General features: G+C 40.2%; 1 protein-coding gene across 3 annotated transcripts in view; it reads left to right on the top strand.

Annotated features, from left to right (window-relative positions):
- Positions 1-2,170: 2,170 nt before the first annotated feature.
- DGUOK (deoxyguanosine kinase) overlaps positions 2,171-20,920 on the top strand; it is a 39,447-nt gene continuing 20,697 nt past the window's right edge. The window contains exons 1-2 of one of the 3 annotated variants that reach the window (XM_059659445.1): positions 2,171-2,474; positions 14,297-14,453. Coding sequence is in view for 1 of the 3 variants with exons in the window: in XM_059659444.1 (XP_059515427.1) it covers positions 2,333-2,474; positions 14,341-14,453 (255 nt within the window). In the remaining 2 variants the exon portion in view is untranslated. The remainder of the gene's footprint in view (positions 2,475-14,296; positions 14,454-20,920) is intronic. The other 2 variants (XM_059659444.1, XM_059659446.1) reach the window with 2 other exon arrangements.

The following is a 20,920-nucleotide window of genomic DNA, read 5'->3' as shown; positions in this document are numbered from 1 at the left end:
AACATGCAAATAGCCTATCGCATAGTTGTTGGTATCATAAGTATTTACCCAAAAGAACTGCATAATTAACTTTACTAAAACACATATTCAAGAACATTCATAGTAATGCTATTCATAATAGTCCAAATCTAGAAATTCTCAAATGTCCACCAGTAATAAAATGGATAAAATACATTGTGGTAGAGTGACATAGTGAAATACTGCACAGCACTGAGAATGAATGGACTACAGCTACAATCTCACAGATATTATGTTGAATGAAATTAGTACTTATTATATAATTTCATTTATATATAGAACAGGCAAAACTAAAGTCTGCTGTTCAAACTCAGGCTATTGTTTTCCTTTGGGGCAGTAGTAACTGGCATGAGAAATGGATTCTGGGGATGCTGGTAATGCGGTCTTTCTTTATCTGAATCTAGTAACAAGGATATATTCAGTTTTGTGAAAATTTTCATTAAACTGTAAACTTACAATACATGCTCTTTTCTTCACTACATACTATACTTCACTAATGTTTTGTAAAAATAATAACTTTTAGGAGCTTCAACTTTTAGGGGCAGGTTAGTTGCCTGTCTGCGGATAAACCTGCTGACAACTTCCTCCTTTAGCCTTCACAGAGACCCTGAGAGCAATGAAGCAGGAGACCTCCAGGGCCCAGAGAACCTCTCAAACATTTTTTTTGGATGAATATTTTCCCAATCTGAGTTTACATAGACAAGAAATGTAATTTATTATTATTTTTTTTATAATCCTCACCCGAGGATGTTTTTTATTGATTTTTAGAGAGTGGAAGGGAAGGGAAGAGACAGAGAAAAACATCGATGTGAGAGACACATGGGTTGGTTGTCTCCTGAACATGCCCCGACCAGGGCCAGGGGATCCAACCTGCATTGAGCCTGCAACCAAGGTACATGCCCTTGACTGAAATCGAACCTGGGGTCCTTCAATCCACAGGCCAACACTCTATCCACTGAGCAAAACTGGCCAGGGCAAGTAATATTTTGACACAGAGGTGGCTGTGGGAGTAGGGATGAAACAGACTTTAGCTGTTCCAATATTCATTAGTACTCCACCCAGGTTATCCTAAATAAATGTACAATCTATTTTTTAAAAATAATGTTTAATATACAAACGTCACTTCGACCATCATATAAACATCAATAGAGGGAAAAGGGCTAGTGCTTGCTATGCAAACAGCCTCAAGACAGGTGTCCCAGGCATCCACCCTCCCCACCCCCTTGCAAGCAGGTCTCTGCTTCCTAAAAGCTTCCACCTCCAAGAGCGCTGCCTGAATGCGGTGTTGCCTGTTGACTCTCGAGGTTAAAGCGCAGAAGGTGGAAGCACCCCCTGACGAGCCATAAATCTGAGGTCGTTGGGACGTTTTGGGGTGGCAGGGCGAAGCCAGTCAGGGCCGCACTCAGAGCAGCAGCTCAGAACTGTCCCCGCTCCCCTGCAAAGCAGTTCTCCGTCGACAGCAGGACTCCTTTCATACACCAGCGTGAGTCCCTCTGTCCCCGGCTCTTCCTTTTACAAATCCCATTCGGAATCCCCAACACCCTCACCCCTCATCCCCACCCCGCACGTCACCCCCCCCCCCCCCCGCAATTGTTCTCCCCCACAGAACCCAATCTACCAAGTTTAAACCAGTTCCAGTCACTTCCAAGCCTCCACCCACTTTATCCTAATGGGATTTTTGGCTTCTACGCCAATCGGTTGAGCAAACGTTTATTTATTCAAGAGACAAAGTTAAGAGGTGGGATGTAGTTGAACTCATTTGTTGATTTATTCCATAAAGTGCCAGCATTGTGCTGCCGCGTTACAGGGAATAGGGAAAAAGTTAATTTGTGTAAATTATTAGGTTGCATCATTTTCCTACTTAAAACCGTCCAGTTCCATCCCATTTTAGAATAAAAGCCAGACCACACACACCTGGAAAAAAGAAACCTCGTTTAAAATTACAATTACTCTGATTTGTCTTTTGTTATGAAAATTATTTTTAAGTTATACAAAAATGCAAAGGCGTTGGAATCGTTATGTCTCTTTTAAAGTGTTGTTTTCCAATGAGCAAATGCAAAGGGGTTAATCACGCCCTTGGTATCAGCAAACTTTCCCGCATCCCAAAACCGAACTTGACTTTCTCACAACGCTTCTCGACAAACATCGCGAGAAGAGAGCGGTCCCTTTGGCCCCACCCTCTCAGTCAGCTCAACCCCGCCCACTTCCTGCCGGGCGGTCTCTGATGTCAGAGGTGCGCTGTTGTGCGCGGACGACAGTACCGGGAGCGGAAGTGCTCTTGGCGGAAGTGCTGGTTGCGCGAATCCTGGGTGGGATGGCCGCAGGCAGGCGCTTTCTAAGGCTGGTGCGAGCCCCCTGCAGTTCCATGGCTCAGAGCCCCCTCCCGGGCGTGCCCCCCTCCAAGGGCCTGCACGCGGGGCACGGGCCCCGAAGGCTCTCCATCGAAGGCAACATTGGTAAGGGCCGGAAAGGGGCTGCCAAGCCTAGGCCTCCGCTAAGCAGGTGTCTGAGCGGCTGTGAAAGGGAGCTGGGCCCGGAACCCCTTCCCTACCCCCTTCCCTCCGGGTCAGTGCAGCGAGGCTGCTAGTTCTGAGGACCATTCCCCTCCCAAAATGCACTGCGAATCCATCCCCCTCTGGTTTTTAGGACCTCATTCCTCAGTACTCACCCACAGGGACATAAAAGCCACGCAGTCTGTTGGTAGGACAAGAGTTCAACCAGCTTGTTATGGATAAATCTAAATGGAAGCGCAAGGCGCTTGGTGTGGTTTCTTTGTCCTAAGAGAGTTGCTAAATTTAGGGGGAGGAAAAAGGATGCTCGTTTAAAACAGGATTTCAGATGAGTAATTTCTTAGTGCCATTGGGTGCCATGCAATATTTGGGGCATACACTAAAAATACCATTTATTATTTATAACTGTACTTGACCTGGCTACTCTACCCTAAGAGAGTTCTTAAACTTCAGGCATTCAGATACCACTTGCACTATTTTTGTCATGTTTCTTTGCTAGTCCCACTATAATTTATTAATGTTTTTCTTAGAAGAGACTCGCTTTTTAAACTTAAAAACATCTATTAAAAACTGTTATAAGAACAAATAGAAACCCCGTGTCTTAAATAAAAAGCAATTGAAAAGAGAATGCAAGCAAAACATTTTAGTTTAATGTTACTAAATTCTGACTTTATACTTTTACCTGGTAAGGTGATGAACTCTCAAAGAGGATGAGCAATGTTGAGGGTCAAATGACATGCTAGCAGTAAACTGAGAATTTCTCATTTTATTCATTCAACAAATAACCTTTTGAGCCAGATCCACAGGTCAGCACGGTTCTTGGCCCTGAGGCTACAGCAGTGAGCAGAACAAATATCTCTGCTCTCAAGTCAGGAGAGGTAGACAATAAAATAAATTAAGCAAAGTAAACCATATGTTAGGTAGTAATGAGTGTGATGAAGAAAATTCAGGGATGAGGGATTGAGGGAAGTTGCAATATTAAATAGGGTGATCAAGAAAGTCAAGATTGGGAAGGTGACATTTGAGCAAAAACCTGAAGGCGAGGGAGTGATCCATGTGGAGAATTGGGAGAACTTTTCAGGCCGAGAGAAGACCAAGTGCAAAGGCCCTGAGATGGAAAATGTATTCAGGGAACAGGAGGGGAGTCATTGTGGCAGGAATGGAGTGAGCAAGAGGGAGAGGGGTGCGATAAGGTTAGAAGATAAGGGATGGCCAGGTTGTTTATAAGCCTTGTAGTCCGTGATGGGAAACTATTGGAAGGTTTCATGATCAGTCAAGTGATATGATCTGACTTAAATTATAAAATGATCACTTTGACACGTATGTTGAAGGTAGAATGTGTCAGGAAGTTATTGTAGTGATGAGTTTCGGTGAGTTGGACCAGGGTGGGAAGTGATTGGATTTTAGTTACATTTTAAGGTAGAGCTAACTAGATTTGTTAAAAGATGTGGAGTGAGATACAGAGAGGGGTCAGTAATGACTCCAGTCATTTTGGCCTGAGTAACTTGAAAGATGGAGTTCTGAATTTTCTTAAATGGGGGAGAATGGGAAGAACATACTTGGGGCAGGGGATGGTTTCAAGATTTTGTTTTTAGGCATGTTAGTTTTTCTATGGTTATTAGATATCTATGTGGAGACGTGGAGATGTTGAATAGGCAATTGAACGAATGAGCCCAGAGTGCAGAGTCTCCCTGGACTGGAGTTATAAATGTAGATGGTATTTAAAGCCAGGCGTCTGTGTATGTTGATGGAAAGGACTAACCCCTGGGGCAAATGTTAAAGAGATTGGGGAGATGGGGAAGGAACTAGCAAAATAGACTGAGGAGGAATGACCACTGGAAAACCAAAAGAGAGTGATATCTTGGGGTCCAGCTGAAGAACCTCTTTGGGGAAGAGAAAAATCAACTGTGTAATGCTCTTTAATGGAGCTCTTTGGTGAACTTGAACAGCTGTTGGGAGCAATAAGAGTGAGAGTCTGATTGGCGTAGGTTCAGGGAGCATAGGAGGTAAGGAATTGGAGACAGCAAGGTAAGCAATGGTCTGGAAGTTTTCCTAGAAAGGGAAGACATTGGGTGCTAACTGAAATGGAAAGATGGTTTGAGACAGTTTTTATTTTTTGGTTTTTGTAAGAGAAATTAGAAATAGTCTCCGAGAGAGAGACAAAAATGGTGAAATAGAAGAGAGGATAGAATTGCTGGAGTGATGTTAGTTAGCAAGAAGGAGTGGAATCTATAGACCAAGAAGAGCAAATTTTGGTCTTAACTAGGAGCACAGTTTATTTCTAATAATGAGGAGCATGGCAACTAAATGAGTCCTGACTTGAGTGAGTAAAAGGGAGAAATGTAGAATTTCGGGGAAGCATTAAGGACCCACTTGGACTTAGTTGTCATGAATTTAAAGTGAGGCCAGTCACCATGGCTGTGTGTGTTTCTCCGGTCAAATCAGAAACACTGAGAGGAATGAGAAGGGAGGGTCCTGCTTGTCTGCCTGATGGTGTACAAAGCTGTTTTGTCTTGCACTTTAAGAAACATGCCCCCAAAGGAAGCTCTAGCCTTAGAGCCCAGAGAGAGACAAAGTACTTCACAAAGCAAGTACTTTGCACAGGCCATCAGGTTAGGTGTGAGCTGTCTTTCCCAATTTTCCTGACCTTTGCCTCTTAACCTTTCCAGATTGCTAGGCTTCTTCCTTGCTTTTTCATGCAACCAAAGGTCACTGATGTCTACAGTGAAGGTGGACTCATGTGTGATACAGCTCCTGTCTTGTAAGGAGCTCATAGCCAAGTGGAAGAAGCAGACTTTTAAACATGATTTATATACCATGTGATGAGTGCCACGTTTGGGCAGGGAAATTTGGAATCTCTGGGGTAAGAATCCCCACGGGGGAGAAGAGGAAAGAGTGTTCCAGCCGTGGGAAGTAACATTTGCTAAAGCAAAGCCTGAAGAAACATGAGGTTTTAATAACAGGGAAGTAGCTGGATGTGCCTGGAGTTTAAAGGGCCTGTGAGAGGATACAAGAGGTTGGAGGGGTAGGATTTGTCAGATTTTTGAACAGCCTTGTGGTCCATGCTAGGAGTTTCTCCTTTAGGTAGTGAGAGGCTACTGAAGACTTGAAGCTAGTATGTGTCAAGGCCAGATTAATTTAAAAAAGAAATTTGGCTGGAACGAGCAAATAGGAAGTCAGGCACATTCTTTGCATGTCTTGTTTGCTGCAGTGCCCACAATGCCTTGCATCCAGTTGAATGGATAAATGGAAACAGTTTGGAGAAGATAAATTTTGTGGCTACCATAGTAGTTGGAGGGAGGAAAGTTGTAGGCCTGCATAGAAGGAATGGAGGGACAGAGAAGAAGTGATGGTTTGAGAGAGATTTGGAAGTCGGATTGATAGGACTTGGTGGCCGCTGGGAGGTAAGAGCTAAGGAGGCATAGAAAATGACAATGAGGTTTTATAATTTGGCCACTGACTAAAAACTGAGGATGGGAATAAAGGAAGAAGTCTGGGGAGGTAAGAGAGATGTCTTTTATATGAGATACCTCTGAGACATACAGAGATAGGTGTTCTGAGGTAGATGAGAATATGTGCCTGGAGTCAAGAGAGAGATGGGAGCTGAGATTTCATAGGTGGAGGTTGTTGACCTGGGGAGTTGTTGAAGCCTTGGAAGTGAATGCAGTTGCCCAAGGGAAGTGAATAATGAGAAGGTGATTAGGGTTCTTTAGTCCGGCTCTCCCTAGTTGTACCTCCCATTATTCTCCATCACCCCACACTGATGACTCTCTCCAGACAGAATTAGTCACTGCCTCCTCTGTGTGCTTTCAATACATTTTGTACCCTGTAGCACTTGAGTTCTGTTGAGATTGTTTGCGCATTCAACATCTTCCCTGGGTTGGCACTTAGTGTCTTATTCATCTTTGTGTCATGAGCATCTAATCCCCTGCCTCATCCATTGTACTCATTCAGTGTTTACCAGATGCTTGAATCCTGTGCTGTGATATCAACATGGAAGTTAGTCATTGTGGTACCCACAAAGGAAGTATTTTAAACTGCTCATATAATCAAATCAAATAATTTTTTGGTTCTTCATCACAGGTGACATCTTTAACCAAATCAGAAAAAAAGTACCCATTCAGGAAACCTGAACAGGGCAAGGTGAACGCCTGTCTTAAATGAAGTTAGATATCTTTCGAGTGGCTTTTCTTACAGGCCTGCTGCTCTAAGTCTTGTTATTCTGATCCTGCAGGTGTAGACAGCAGCATGTGTAGGGGAAATAGATAAGTAAAGTTACAATTAATGGCATCTAGTTTGAGTTGTGAAGCCATATGCCATGTGTGATTGAAAGTGAAAAGCCTGGGCCCTGTCTGGGTGGATCAGTTGGTTAGAGCATTGGGTCATACACTGAGAGGTTGCAGGCTCGATTCCTACTCAGGGTGTGTACAGCAAACTGGTATCTGTCTGTCTGTATCTCCCTCCATTCCTCTCTCTCAAAAATCAATAAAAACATATCCTCAGGTGAGAATTTAAAAAAAAAAAGAAAAAGTAAAAAGCTTGATACTTAAAATCCCTTAAAAAATAAACTACCCAGCCTATTTATTAATTTTTTATTATTATTAATCCTCACTTGAAGATATTTTTTCATTGATTTTTAGAGAGAGTGGAAGAGAGAAGGAAGGACAGAGAGAAATATTGATCTGAGAGAAATATACTGATTGGTTGCCTCCTTCACGCGCCCTGACCAGGGAAGAGCCTGCAACCAAGGTATGTGCCCTTAACTGGAGTTGAACTCGGGATTCTTTGGTCTGCAGGCTGATGCTCTATCCACCCAAAGTGGCTAGGGCTAACCTATCTTTTTAAATATATTCATCACTAAAGTGATATATTGAATATATCAGTTATTTTATGACTATAAACCTAAATTGAAGAAAGGAGTGATATTTGAAATTTGTGAGTCATCTCAGACTATTCTTACTTTGATTTTAGAGACCTTACCAGAAAAGAGGGAAGTGTTTTACACTTTTGCAGTCTAGAGACTTGAACATAAAGCTTTCCTAAGAACATGTTTCCTCTGGCATTCAAGATTAGTAATTTAACACATTGTGTACCGCATAGAAATCTCTAAGACATACGCCAGGGACCGCACATTTTTGGGCAAACTGCACGTTATTTAAATCATCATAATGCACTTTAGGTGTTGTTTTTCAATAATTATAACATTTTTATTTACAAAAACAATTAAACAATTAAAGTTCCTAGTACTTTTTTAACGTATGGTACTGCGTAAAACATTTTCCTCTATGAAGAGGAACCAAACAAAATTTACATAAGTATCTAGATTCGCTCCTTTTTCCATGGGCGTGAAAAACGAGAACACTCGTGAGGGGTCCTTAACAGATGGCGCGCGAAACATGAGAAAACTCCTGAGCGGTACGAAGTGTGTTAAGATCACCAATATGCATCTTTAACTTTTTGCTGCTGTTAATTCTCACCCAAGGATATTTTTTTCCCATTGATTTTTAGAGAGAGTGGAAGGGAAAAAGGAAAAGGAAGAGAGAGAAAAACATTGATGTGAGAAAGACATTGATTGATTGCCTCCCATATGTATGTACCCTGACCCAGCAGGGATTGAACCTGCAACCCAGGTCCATGCCCTTGACTGGGAATTGAACCCAAGACCCTTCGGTGTGGGCCAGTGCTCTAACCACTGAGCAACCAGCCAGGGCACATCTTTAACTTTTATTGAGTATAAACAATTGGGCAAAGAATCCTAGTGGGGAAGAAGACCTATTTATTCTATACATTGTAAATTGGAGTCTGTTTTATATGATTCACTTCATTCCATCTATCCATCTCCATTCTTTGTACCTGGCTAGATACTCAGGATGTAAAGGGAATAGGTGAGTCTGTGTCTTCAAAAAGTGAGCTGGTTGGAGAGAGTGATGAGTCACAAATAATTACAGTGTAATATCTTGGTAAACCAGAGCAGGCAGTAATTAACTCTGCCTAGAGGTGAAGGAGCTGGAGAAGTTCAAGGAGAAGGCGGCAGTGAAAGGACGAATCAACTAGTGGGCAAATGGGAAGGACATTTCAGATCAGTGAGGTTCTCAGGCAGAATGGAAGATTTTGGGTTGTACTTTGAAAGCTGTGAGGAACTTTATTTTTATGGTAAACATCATTTACCATGAAAATAAAAGGAATCAGGGCAAAAATGTACTGAATTTCTTTTAAGCCTGCTGAGTGGTTTTTTGGAAGTTTCCCCAGAATGCCTATAGGCTCAGACCTATTCAGTGATTGTGGATAAAGTTCCTTTAGAGCAGGGTCTCAGCCTAGGTTATCATTTTAGTTATAGTACCTACCACTTAGTAGCTACATCTCTTGATTGAATGACTGAGTAAATGAATGCAGCATCAAATGAAGTTCCTGAAATAAAGGCTTTAATTTTCTTTGAAGAACTTTTGTTTAAAGATAGATGGTTTTATATTTACTGCCATTGTTTGCTTTTTGTAGAAAGTTTTAAAATGGATTTTTTACCATGTTTTTCGTTTTGTTTTGGAGAAGAAAATGCTTGAAGGTGATGATATACTTAAGAGTTTCCCATGAAATACAACTGTATGAAATTTAAACAAATATATTATTTCGGGCATTACATCAGATACTATCTTACTACTAGATTTTAGCATAATGTAGTAATAGTAGGCAATGTAGTTTATAGAAAAATTTGTGGGAGGAAAATAACCATGACTTAGGAATAAGATGAACATTAACAATAGAACCCTGGTCCAACTTGTGAAATGACAATCCTGGTGCCAATAAAAATCAACATGTTGAAGTAATATACGCTAAGAAAATAGCTCCCACCCCTTTTCAAGTCATGGCACATATAATAAAGTACAAGGATATCCAAGGCCCTCAGGAAAGATTTGATACTGAGATCTGATACCTCCCAAATTTCATATTAAAATATTTTGAATGGTAACAGTTAAGCTGGGATATAACTAAATTATGATAATGATATCATAAGAGGCTGATGCTCTGCATAGAGACCAAAGAAAGAAAGGAATTTGTCAGTTTGTCCAGTGCTGCATGAAGAAGAGTGGCTTTCCGTAGACACGAGTGTTCTGGTCACTAGGAGCAGGGCAGTGTAGCTGTGGAGAGCCAGCCAGTACCACTGGGAAGCCCCTGGGAACACTTTAAAACATTTGTCTTAAAAAAAAAAATCAAAACCCAAGCAGGAAGAAGAAACTATTAGTGTCAGGTATCACAGCACTAAGAATAATTATGCTGTGCCTGGTTTTAATATAAACATATAACCTTTAATTATTTTTTAAATTAATTTTTCCATATCGATGGGTGGTGCCTAGCACAACGAGTTCCGTTATAATGCAGGCTAAGGACTAGTGCCCTGTGGTAAATGACCCAGGTTCTCCAAGCCCTACAGCAACATGGATGGCACAACTCCTAGGACCTGTCTTTCTTTGCTGAAACCAGCTTCTGATTACTAGATGGGCTGTCCAGAAGCTGTGGAGTGGAGAGTAGAGCGCAGGGCGGAGGCGTTGCCCTGGTGTGACTGTTCCAGTAACTGGAACTGTGTATTTCCCATCACATCTAATTTGTTGGCATGCCGGGTTTTGTGTGTTTAAATGGCATGAGTCGGTTTCTGAGAGTCCTGACTGCTTTTATTTATTTATTTATTTATTTATTTATTTTCTTTGTGTCTGACTGCTTTTAAATGAACTAATAGTGTCTGATCTGGGAGGTAAAGTTGGCACTCCCTGACCCATAGGGCTCTTTCTTTCCATATGCAGCAGTTTCTTACATAATTGTTTTTAACTTTAAAAAAATTTAAGTAATTCTAACAATCACTCAGTGTCACCCAGCTAACAAGTACTTTCATCTTTCATATTAATTAAAATAGCTTTTCAGCTGAATAGCAGAGACCATGTTTCAGATTTAATCAACAACTTGCAATCTAAATGTTGATCATCTTTGCCAGATATTTTAAAATAGGGGCTACTCGGGGCAGGCAAGTATCTGATAATATTAAACTCAACCAATTTGTAATTCCTGCCACTCTTAGGTGCTCCATGGCAAGCACAGAAAGTTGTGTTTAGTAGTTTAGCATGTAGTTTCGGAGTCTATGTATTTCTTGTTTGACTCAGCTGCCCCAGTGTGGTAGGAATTTGGTGTGAGTTAGAGAAGTCCTGAGCTTATGGAAGAGGGGGGACCTTAGACTTGGTGAGGGAGAGGATTTAGACAGGTTATTCACTGATGTGTGGGAAGAGCAGAGGCTGAGTAAATGTGCAAAAGTGGTGACGGGGCTGAGAGAGGAGCATGACTGTACAAAATGCATAGATTCATAGTGTTTGTTCCTGCCCTGTGTGTTCAGAGAGGAGTGGAGTGGGGTGTGATAAATGTCACATTGGATGTGTGGGCTCCTGCTGAGACATCTCTTCGCTCCTGTCAGTAGCCGTGAGTGGCTGATAAAATTGGCTGGAAGGGCATCTTCCTCTTTTCTCTGGGTTCCATTTGGACTTTTCCTAAGGGTAGAAGTCACTTGAGAAAGACCAACTTCAGTAGAGGAGATTAAGTTCCAAAAGCACTCTTAAGGTTTTTTTATTTTTAACAAATGTGGGTGTTAGAGGGAGCTAAAATTAATAATGTTTAAAGTGTTTTATTCATTTAGTCAGCTCATTAGGCTAGGCGTTGGTTCCTGCCCTGGAGGAGCCCCATCTTCTACCTGGAGAAATGCAATTACAATGTCAGTAATGGAGTCTTACCCAGCATGCCAGGGCAAGCACAAAGGAGGATTAGCTAATTCAGTTTAGGGGTGTCGGGGCCAGAAAGGCTTCACACAGGAGTTAAATCTAAGCAGATTCTTGCAGATTGAGTTGGAGTTAGGCAGCTGCGGGGAGGAAGTGTACCAGGAAATGGGGAAGCATATGTATGGTCACATCTGCAGAGAACATGGCATGATAGGAGTTGTAAGGTGCCGGGAGCCGGTCCATCCTTGCTGTTTCAAGGGACCTGGCATATATAGCATATGGTTCTTAATATGTTTGCTCACCTTCTTGGCGCTGTGTTTTAACCAAGGTCACCTCTCCGAGAAAGGTTGAATCCCCAGGTAGGGATTTTCCCCTGAAGTTAGGGAGGGAATAAAACCCCTCAACTAAGTGCCAGGCGGGTAATTAATCCCTTTAACTACGAACAATCATGCTTAAACTACATAATCTTTACTCCCTGGAATGGAGATAAGAAACGCCCTAACCTTTGTAATAGAGATTGATAGGATTGAATCAACTGGTATAAATACAGTTGTAACAAGACAGAAAGACTCAGAACTCAGGAGACAGAATTCAGAAGACAGAACCTACACGGAGCCTAGAGACAGAAGAACTTCGCTGACGAGAGCATGCCAGAGGATCCTGGACCGGGACTGGCCTCGGAGCCTAGAGACAGAGCCTAGCGGGAGAACATGGCAAGGGATCCTGGACTGAACCTGACTACAGAGATTGGCAGGAGAACCTGACTGGAACCTGGACACTGAACCTGACTGGAGAGCCTGGACAGAACCTGGCTGGAGAACCTAGCGAGGGAACATGGCTACAGAACCTCTCTGGAGATCCGGGCTGGAGATCCTGGCTAGGCTGCTGATCAACTGAACGCTGTCTCCGTGACATTCCTTCTTCGCCGACTCCATCCACACCTTTGGGGACCCCTGGACCCGCTGGGGCTGGACCCCAGCAGTAAGGAGTTTGGTCCAGAGGGAGCTCAGGATGGCTAACAGGAAGCTGAGGCCAGAGAGGTGTCTGCAGGGGCTATTTCATGATGTGTCTCCCAGGCCATGCTGTGGGTTGGGTTTTGTCAGGAAGGCACTATGGAGCTGTCAGAGAGTTTAAAGCAATGTTATTTGTGTTCACTGTGGCTCCGGTATGAATGATGGACTGAAGAGGGCAAGGCCAGAGTTAGAGAGGCAAGAAATGTTGAGAGCCTGGTCTTGAGCAGGAGATGGGAATAGAGAGAAAAGGACAGACGGGGGAATTAAAAGGTGGCCCCTTGAGGTTGGGCAGAGGAGGAAGTTCTTGCAGTGAGTGGATGGTGCTGCCATACTTGAGGTGTGGAATAGGAGAGAAGTCAGTTTGGTGGTGAAGATGATGAGGTCATTTAGGTAATATGTTGACTGTGAGGTGTTTGTGGGCCATCCAATAAAGATGTCTGGAGGGCTCTTAGACAGTGAAGTCTGGAGCTCAGGAAAGTGCAGGCCAGACCTTGGTGTGAATGGGAAAAGATTTGAATGTTGTAGCACTAGGTTGATTTAACCTCCGAAGTATTTCTCAAAGCACCTTGGTTCCAGCTATTGTTGCCTTCTAACTGGTTTGCCTACTTTCATATCAGTCCATTCTTACACAGCTGGCAGAGGGATCTTTTAAAAATTAGTTGGAAATTTGACATTTCCCTGCTTAAAACCCATCATCATTGACTTCCCATTGTCTTTAGAATAGATTCAAATTTCTTACGATGGCCCCAGGCCCTACATGACCTCGCCCCAGCCTGCCTTTCGCCTCTCCACACACATATCTTGAGTCACACTTCTCCCTCACTTCATTACACATAGACTTCTCCTCTGTCTTGCTGTACGCCTGGTTCTTTCTCTTTCCCATGCTGCTCTCTCTCTGCTTAGGTTACCGGTCCCCTACCCTTGTTCTGGCTAACTCCTTGTCTTTCAGGTTTTACCTCAGGTGCTTTCAGAGCCTTCCCTGACCTCCTGAGCTATATTAGCGCCTCCTGCATTTTTCTTATCTAGCACTTAACACACTTTGTTATTAGTTCCTTGAGTGTTTGTTTAGTATCTCTCTCCATACAAGCTCTGTGAGGGCAAAGTCCATCCTGTGTTTATCATTATACCCCAGTGTCAGACAGGCCTGAGCATTCGTCACATTTGTTGAATGAATAAGGGTCATAAATTATTCTGGAAAACTTGCAATTTTTACACTTTCACAGAATAAATAGGACTGTGATTGAAGCTTTACAACAGCTGATTTCATCAGCTTTTGACAGTCTATTACATTTTTAAAAAATATATATTTTATTGATTTTTTACAGAGAGGAAGGGAGAGGGATAGAGAGTTAGAAACATCAATGAGAGAGGAACATGGATCAGCTGCCTCCTGCACACCTCCCACTGGGGATGTGCCCGCAACCAAGGTACATGCCCCTGACTGGAATCGAACCTGGGACCCTTCGGTCCACAGGATGACGCTCTGTCCACTGAGCCAAACCAGTCAGGGCAGTCTATTACATTTTTAACTCTTATTAAATACTCTTTGCTTCTGGGAGGTTGGGACAGTAAAACTTCAAATCAAATGTTAGGGGTATTTTTCCTCCCTGTTGCCTGCATTCATTATGGTGACTCTGGCCCTAGCCAGTTTGGCTCAGTGGATAGAGCCTTGGCCTGTGGACCAAAGGTTCCCAGGTTTGATTCCGGTCAAGGGCACGTACCACATACCTTGGTTGCAGGCTCCTCCCTCGCCTGGGCCTGGGCCCGTGCAGGAGGTAACCAATTGATGTGTTTCTCTCTGTCTTTCCCTCTCCCAAAAAATCAATGGAAAAATATCCTCAGGTGGGGATTAACAAAAACAAAACATTGTGGTGACTGTGGTTAGGGTGGCCTTGGCCCATTGTCAATCTGACAGTGGTAAGGCTGCTGTTGAATTTTGAAATTAGAAAAACTGGCAATTGTTCCCTTAAATTGGGCAGAATTTAATAGTCGCCTTTTCCTTCAGCCCTGGTTTGGGAAGTGTCCCAATACATGCTGTTTGCATTGCAGCTGTGGGAAAGTCCAGCTTTGTGAAGTTACTCACGAAAAGGTACCCAGAGTGGCACGTAGCTACAGAACCTGTAGCATCATGGCAGAATGTCCAGGCAGCTGGCCCGCAAAAAGTAAGTTTTCAGTTGTGCATAGGTGGCAGGCATGGGTGAGTAACTAATCGTAATAATCTAATTTGCTCTGCGTAGGTGAAGTAGCCCAGTTTGAGTCTCCTATTTAAAATACCTTCCTTCCAGAAAGCAGACCATGTATACCAGAGAGGATATGACTTGTTTGAATATGTTTAGCTTTGATTTTTGTGGTTTTTACATGTCTGCATAAGTGACTGCTTCTGTTCTGTGTGGGTTCCCAAAGCATGTCCAGCTGTTCTGGCTTTGAAGATTAATTTTGTCATTCCTACCCTTAAATATATTACTGAAGCTGACCATCAGGATTAATAGTTAATTGTAGTGATTTTAACTTAATTATGAAGTCTTAAGAATTGGAAAGGACCTTAGAGAGCACCTTGTCACATTTTGAATGAATGCAGATATAACTAACATGTATAAATCACATACTGTGTACCAGGCGCTCCATGTTAGGCCAAGCACTGTACATTTCATTGATGCCTCGTGGCTTAGGCCTTCGTATTAGGTCTACTGCTTTCGGAAAAGCTGTAACGTTGGTTTCACACCTCACTCAGTGTGAGTAAGGAAATAGACGTTTGGACACGAACCTTAGAGGTAGCGAGGGCGTGGCAGCACCATGCTCAGTTGCCACAGACCCCTGCAGCCAATGGGAACATCCACTGAGTGGCTCATTCTGGTTTTTAACAACTGTTAGAAAGTTCTTGTATGAACCACTTTGCATACCTGTGACTCTGAGTCATTGGTTCAAGTTCTGCCTCTTAAGTCCTTTTAACTTTTCTGCGTGGCAACCCTTCATATAGTTGAAGGCAATGATTTGCCTGCTCTTTCTCCCCTTCAATTCTTGTCTCTTTCAAGCCAAACACCATTTTCTTTCAGACTATTCCTCATTCTGAAGTAACTTTGTCTAGGTGATGAGCTAGTTTGTTAGTTTTCCACCGAGAATTTACTCAGAGTGGTACTCAGAGCTGAACAGGATATTCTGGATATAACCTAAATGGCCTACAATATCATAGAACTTGTTCTGGGTGCCATTATTCCAACTCAAGGATTGTGTTACCTTTTTTTTGGCAGGCACATCGTGCTTAATGAGAATATTTGTTTTTTTTTGTTTTTGTTTTTTTTTAAAATATATTTTATTGAGTTTTCACAGTGAGGAAAGGAGAGAGATAGAGAGCCAGAAACATCGACGAGAGAGAAACATCGACCAGCTGCCTCCTGCACACTCCCCACTGGGGATGTGCCCACAACCAAGGTACATGCCCTTGCCCGGAATCGAACCTGGGACCCCTCAGTCCGCAGGCCAACGCTCTATCCACTGAGCCAAACCGGTTTCGGCGAGAATATTTGTTTTTTAAATTGTCTTTTTGTGTTGTGTATTTGTGTTTGTGAAATTAACTTCCACTTAGAAAATAAATTATGTGTCTTTTTCTGAGTATGCCACAGGTCACCTATTGTGGGATTTAAAACTATGTCCACACATTGTTTGATACCCTTCCCTTCAAGACATGAATCTTACCTCCCTTCTTTAGTGTGGACTAGACTTAATAACTTGTTTCTAATGACTAGAATGTAGCATGAATAACAGAGTATGATTTCTGCAGTAGGCCATAAGAGACATTGTCTCTTTAGTCTTGTTTTCTCTTAATCACTTTTGGCTCTGGGGATGCATCCAGCCAGCTACCATGTCATGACACATACCCTCTTGTGAAGAGACCCACAAAGCAAGGAATTGAATCCTGACAACAGCTTTATTGAGTGAACCTTCTTGGAAGTAGATCATTCTAAACCTCATGAGAAACCCTGAGGCAGAACTACCCAGCTGAGCTGGGTCCCAAATTCCTTGCCCACAGAAACTGAGATAATGAATGTTTTTGTTTAAACCACTAAATTTTGGCATAATTTGTTATGCAGCAATAAATAACTAATACTCCCATATAATGCCATTATCCAGAGGTAAAATTAACATTTTGTCCTTTTAGATTTTTTTCTACAGAGAAAATGCATATATTTACATATACTTACATAAATATATAAAACATATGCATTTATTCTTTTTAAACAAAAATTGTGATTGTCACCTGCACATCACTATATACAAGGTCTTCCTTTCAAGGTAATGTCATTTTAATGGTAGCATATACTGCATAATATATTCTGTTATTTACTTATCTGGTCTTTTTTAAATATTTAGTTTTCTTATTTCTCCCTATAAGTGTTACAGAGATGAATAGCCTTGTAGCTACATCTTTATTCTTTTTAATAGCTAAATTTTGTGCCTCCTTGTATTTTCTTAGGATAATCTAGAACTGGAATTTTGATATACAAAAATTATGCGTTTTATTGATACTTTTGTTATAATTTCCAGTCAGAAAAGTACCAATTTCATTTTGATATACAAAAATTATGCATCTTGTTGACACTTTTGTTACAATTTCCAAAATTTTTCTTCAGAAAAGTTGTATCAATTTCCTCATGCTTTCTGCAACACTGGATATTATTCTTTTTCATCTTCACTAATGAGCGTGGCAATAAAATGGTGTGTTGTTTTATTTTACATTTCTTTGATTACAAATGAGCTAAATATCTTTTTATGTTTATCAGCTATTCTTTAGTGAATTCCCTATTCAAGTCTCTTTGGGTTGTTTTTTTTCCTTATCAAGATCTTTACAGTTTTGTAATGGCTTTCCTAAGAACTTATCATATGTTAAGTATCTTAATTGTTATATACTGCTACTTTCCCTAGTTTGACATTTTTTAAATCTTTATATATGATGTGTTTTGCAGTATAATACTTATAAGTTTTTATGTACTCAAATCTGTCTTTTTCTTCATAGTTGCTGCCTTTGATGTTAAAGTTTAGAAAGAACTCTCACAGACCAATATTATAACAAATGCACCTATATTTCTTACTCTTGCTTTTTTGGTTTTCCTCTTTATGTTTATTTTTAAAGTTATAAGAATCTAGGGAGTGCCCTTCTACGTGCTACATGGGATGCTGCCTGATTCATGATTGCTAATAAAGCCAATTAAATCTTCAAAAAACAAAAACAGAAGTTATAGGAATCTAATTTTCTCCAAATGGAATTTACTTGTCCCAATAGTATCCTTGTTTAGTTTATGCCTACGTGGTTATACATTTTGTTGTTATTGTGACTGTGATCTGTTTTCCCATCATCTTTTTTAACCTATTGCTTTTTTATTTATTATTTTAATTAATTAAATTTATTGGGGTTACATTGGTTAATAAGATCATACAGGTTTCAAGTGTACATTTCTGTGATACATGATCTATGTATTGCATTGTGTGCCCACCACCCAAAGTAAGATAATCTTCATCACCACATATTTGGCTCCCTTCCCACTACTCCCCCACCCCCTTCCCTCTGGTAACCACCATACTGTTGTCTGTGTCTGTGAGTTTTATATTCCACATATGCATAAAATCATATGCCTCTTAGCTTTTTCTGACTGATTTATTTCACTTAGCATAATATTCTCAAGGTCCATCCATGTTTTTGAAAATGGCAGTATTTCATCTTATGGCTGAGTAGTATTCCATTGTATACATGCACCATATCTTTATCCAATCATCTATTGAAGGACACTCGGTTGTTTCCATGTCTTGGCCACCATGAATAATGCTTCAATGAGGTGCATATATCTTTGCAAATAAATGTTTTGAAGTAGTTTGATACAGTCCCATTCATTTATTTTTGCCTTTAATTCCCTTGCATTTGGGGTCAAATTCAAAAAATCTCCTCTAAGACCAAGGTCCATAAGTTTAGTACTTGTGTTTTCTTCTATGTAATTTATTGTTTCAGATCTTATATGTAGGTCTTTTATGAATTTTGAATTAATTTTTGTATATGGGGACAAACTAGTCTATATTCATTCTTTTGCATGTGGCTTTCCCATTTTTCCAGTACCATTTATTAATGAGTCTTTCTTTTCTCCTTTATAACAATTTGCACCAATAAACTAAACATCTTTTTATGTTTATTTGCCATTTATTAGTATTCTGTAGGAATTCCCTATTCAAACCTCTTGGGTTTTTTTTCCTTATCAAGATCTTCACATTTTTGTAATGGCTTCTTTGTCAAAAATTATTTGCCCATATACATGTGGTTTTATTTCTGCTGCATTCCTATATACTAACAATGAAATTTCAGAAAAGAAATGAAAACAACAATTCCTTTTGCAATTGCAACAAAAAGAATAAAATGCCCAGGAATAAAATTAACAAAAAAATGTGAAGGACCTATAGTATACTGAAAACTACTAAGCAATATTAAAAGAGATTGAAAAAGACACAATGAAATAGAAAGATATTCCATGTTCATTTATTTGAACAGGGGTGGGCAACCTTTTTGTGAGTGCGTGCCAAAACCAGCAAAATCTCTGACTCAAAATTCTTTTGCTTGCCAACCCTAATTTTTTGAGAACATGTTACGCCTACTTGATATCTCTTAAGGTGTACGTATGTGAAGAACCTTGAAGAAATAATAAAATTCATTCGAGCGACAAAAACACAGTATATGATGATGAAAAATACATTTATTTTTTAATGTATACATATACACTGATAGTCCGACAGAAAACTTTATGACTCCGTTTGATATTATCAGTGGGACTTTTGCTGCAGCATCACTGATGACAGAGATTTTACATCAGGTTTATATATCGTGACCTTCAGAGATATGCACGAGCTACTGCTTTCATCCGTCAGGCTACTCCTATTACGAGACTTAACAAAATTCATCACTGAGAACAAAGATTCACAAGCGTATGTGGATGAAACCAAAACACTGGTCAGATCTAGGAAGGCAGGGAGAGTTAAGGCAGAGGCATAGAAATTGCTCTTCCCCTCTCTCGTCAATCCTGTCTATGGTCTTTAAGATAACTTGTTATGTAAAATTATTTATTTATCTAAGATGCACCTACACTGAATTTATCTGAAAAATCAAAAAGTCGATATTAAGAAAAAAATTGTAAATGGAAGATTATAAGAGAGGGTTTTGCGTGCCAGCAAAAGTTACTGGCGTGCCATGTTTGGCACACGTGCCTGGGGTTGCGCACCCCTGGATTAGAAGAATCAACATACTGGTAACCACCATGCTATTGTATTAAGATTTTCAAATTTAATACAGTAAAATTAGCACATTTATTCTTTTATACTTTAAACTTCTGAATCTAGAATTACTTTTGTCTAATGTTTATTTGAATATTTTTGGGAGGGATAGATTTGATAGATTTTGTCTATTTGCCTTGTTTTATAAAGACCTAATTAATGGGTTTTATTTTTTAATTCTATAGGGGCTTGTAGTATTGTTTTTACCTTTAAATTTATTTGTTTCTTTCTCAGAATTTCCTGCATTTTTAAAGTTCTTTGGTTTGAATGATTAGTTTGTGTATTTTTCCATTTTTTTCTGCTTTAATAATAATAAAAGCAGTTGCAACTGGAAATATTTTCATGGGATAAACTTTGGCCCTATCTTCTAGATTTTGACATACAAGATTTAAACTGAAATTTCTAGAGTTTATAATTGTAGTTTTGACTTATTTTTTGTCCAAGAATTATTTTTAAAACATTTTAGATTTTCTGAGTAGATTTTGTGTGAGCATTCTTTTGCTATTCTAATTTTGTTATGGTTAGAAAATGTGGCTTATATAGTTTCTAACTGAGGGAATTACTGAGATTTTCTTCATGGTTTATGTATGATCAGTTTTTATGTGTGAGCAATTTTCATAAATGTGCCATGAACTTGTAAGAAGAGTGTGTATTATCTGTAAGGTATGGAGTTTGATGTGACATATTTTGTAAATTCAAAGATGCCATTGAATCCGTGCACCGGGCCTCTAGTATATTTATAAGGTGTCCCCAAAAAATGTGTACACACTTAATAGCTGATAGCTCAATTGACGTTTCTCTCTTTTCAGATCTAACCCATTGGAATTAATTATTCAAAGTGTATATACAATTTCTTTGGACACCCCGTATATGTAAAATCTTTTCTGGTACTCAGTGGATTTCTCTGGTGGAAAAATCTTGTGTCAAAAAATTTCTTTAAAATTTTTTTAAGAATTTAAACAATTCTTTAGTTTTTTTAAAGAAATTTTTTAGGGTAACTGATCAGGTTTTTTCATCTGATCAGTTACTTCTGACTATAACTCCGAGTTGTACCATGACTTTAAACTTTATTTCTGTTCTTACATACCTAGAGATACAAAGGGTTTCTATTAGACAGTGATTCGCAGTGATGGTGACGTTTGATGTGGAGACACACACCTCATGAGGAGTGGTCTTCTCTGCAGGTGACTCTCTTGTTGTTGTTATTGAGGGTTGCATTTCATCTCTCTGTATTGGGCTCTTGTCACATGAGAAGAAAAATTGTTTCCTTGCTTGGGTAGCTTTGTCTGATCTACAGGTACTGTGGATTTGCAGATCATTTTAG

The sequence above is a fragment of the Myotis daubentonii genome, chromosome 12 (assembly GCF_963259705.1).
Source record: "Myotis daubentonii chromosome 12, mMyoDau2.1, whole genome shotgun sequence".
Lineage (NCBI taxonomy): Eukaryota > Metazoa > Chordata > Mammalia > Chiroptera > Vespertilionidae > Myotis > Myotis daubentonii.
The sequence above is the reverse complement of the archived record's forward strand: the minus strand, read 5'-3'. Positions and strand labels throughout refer to the sequence as shown.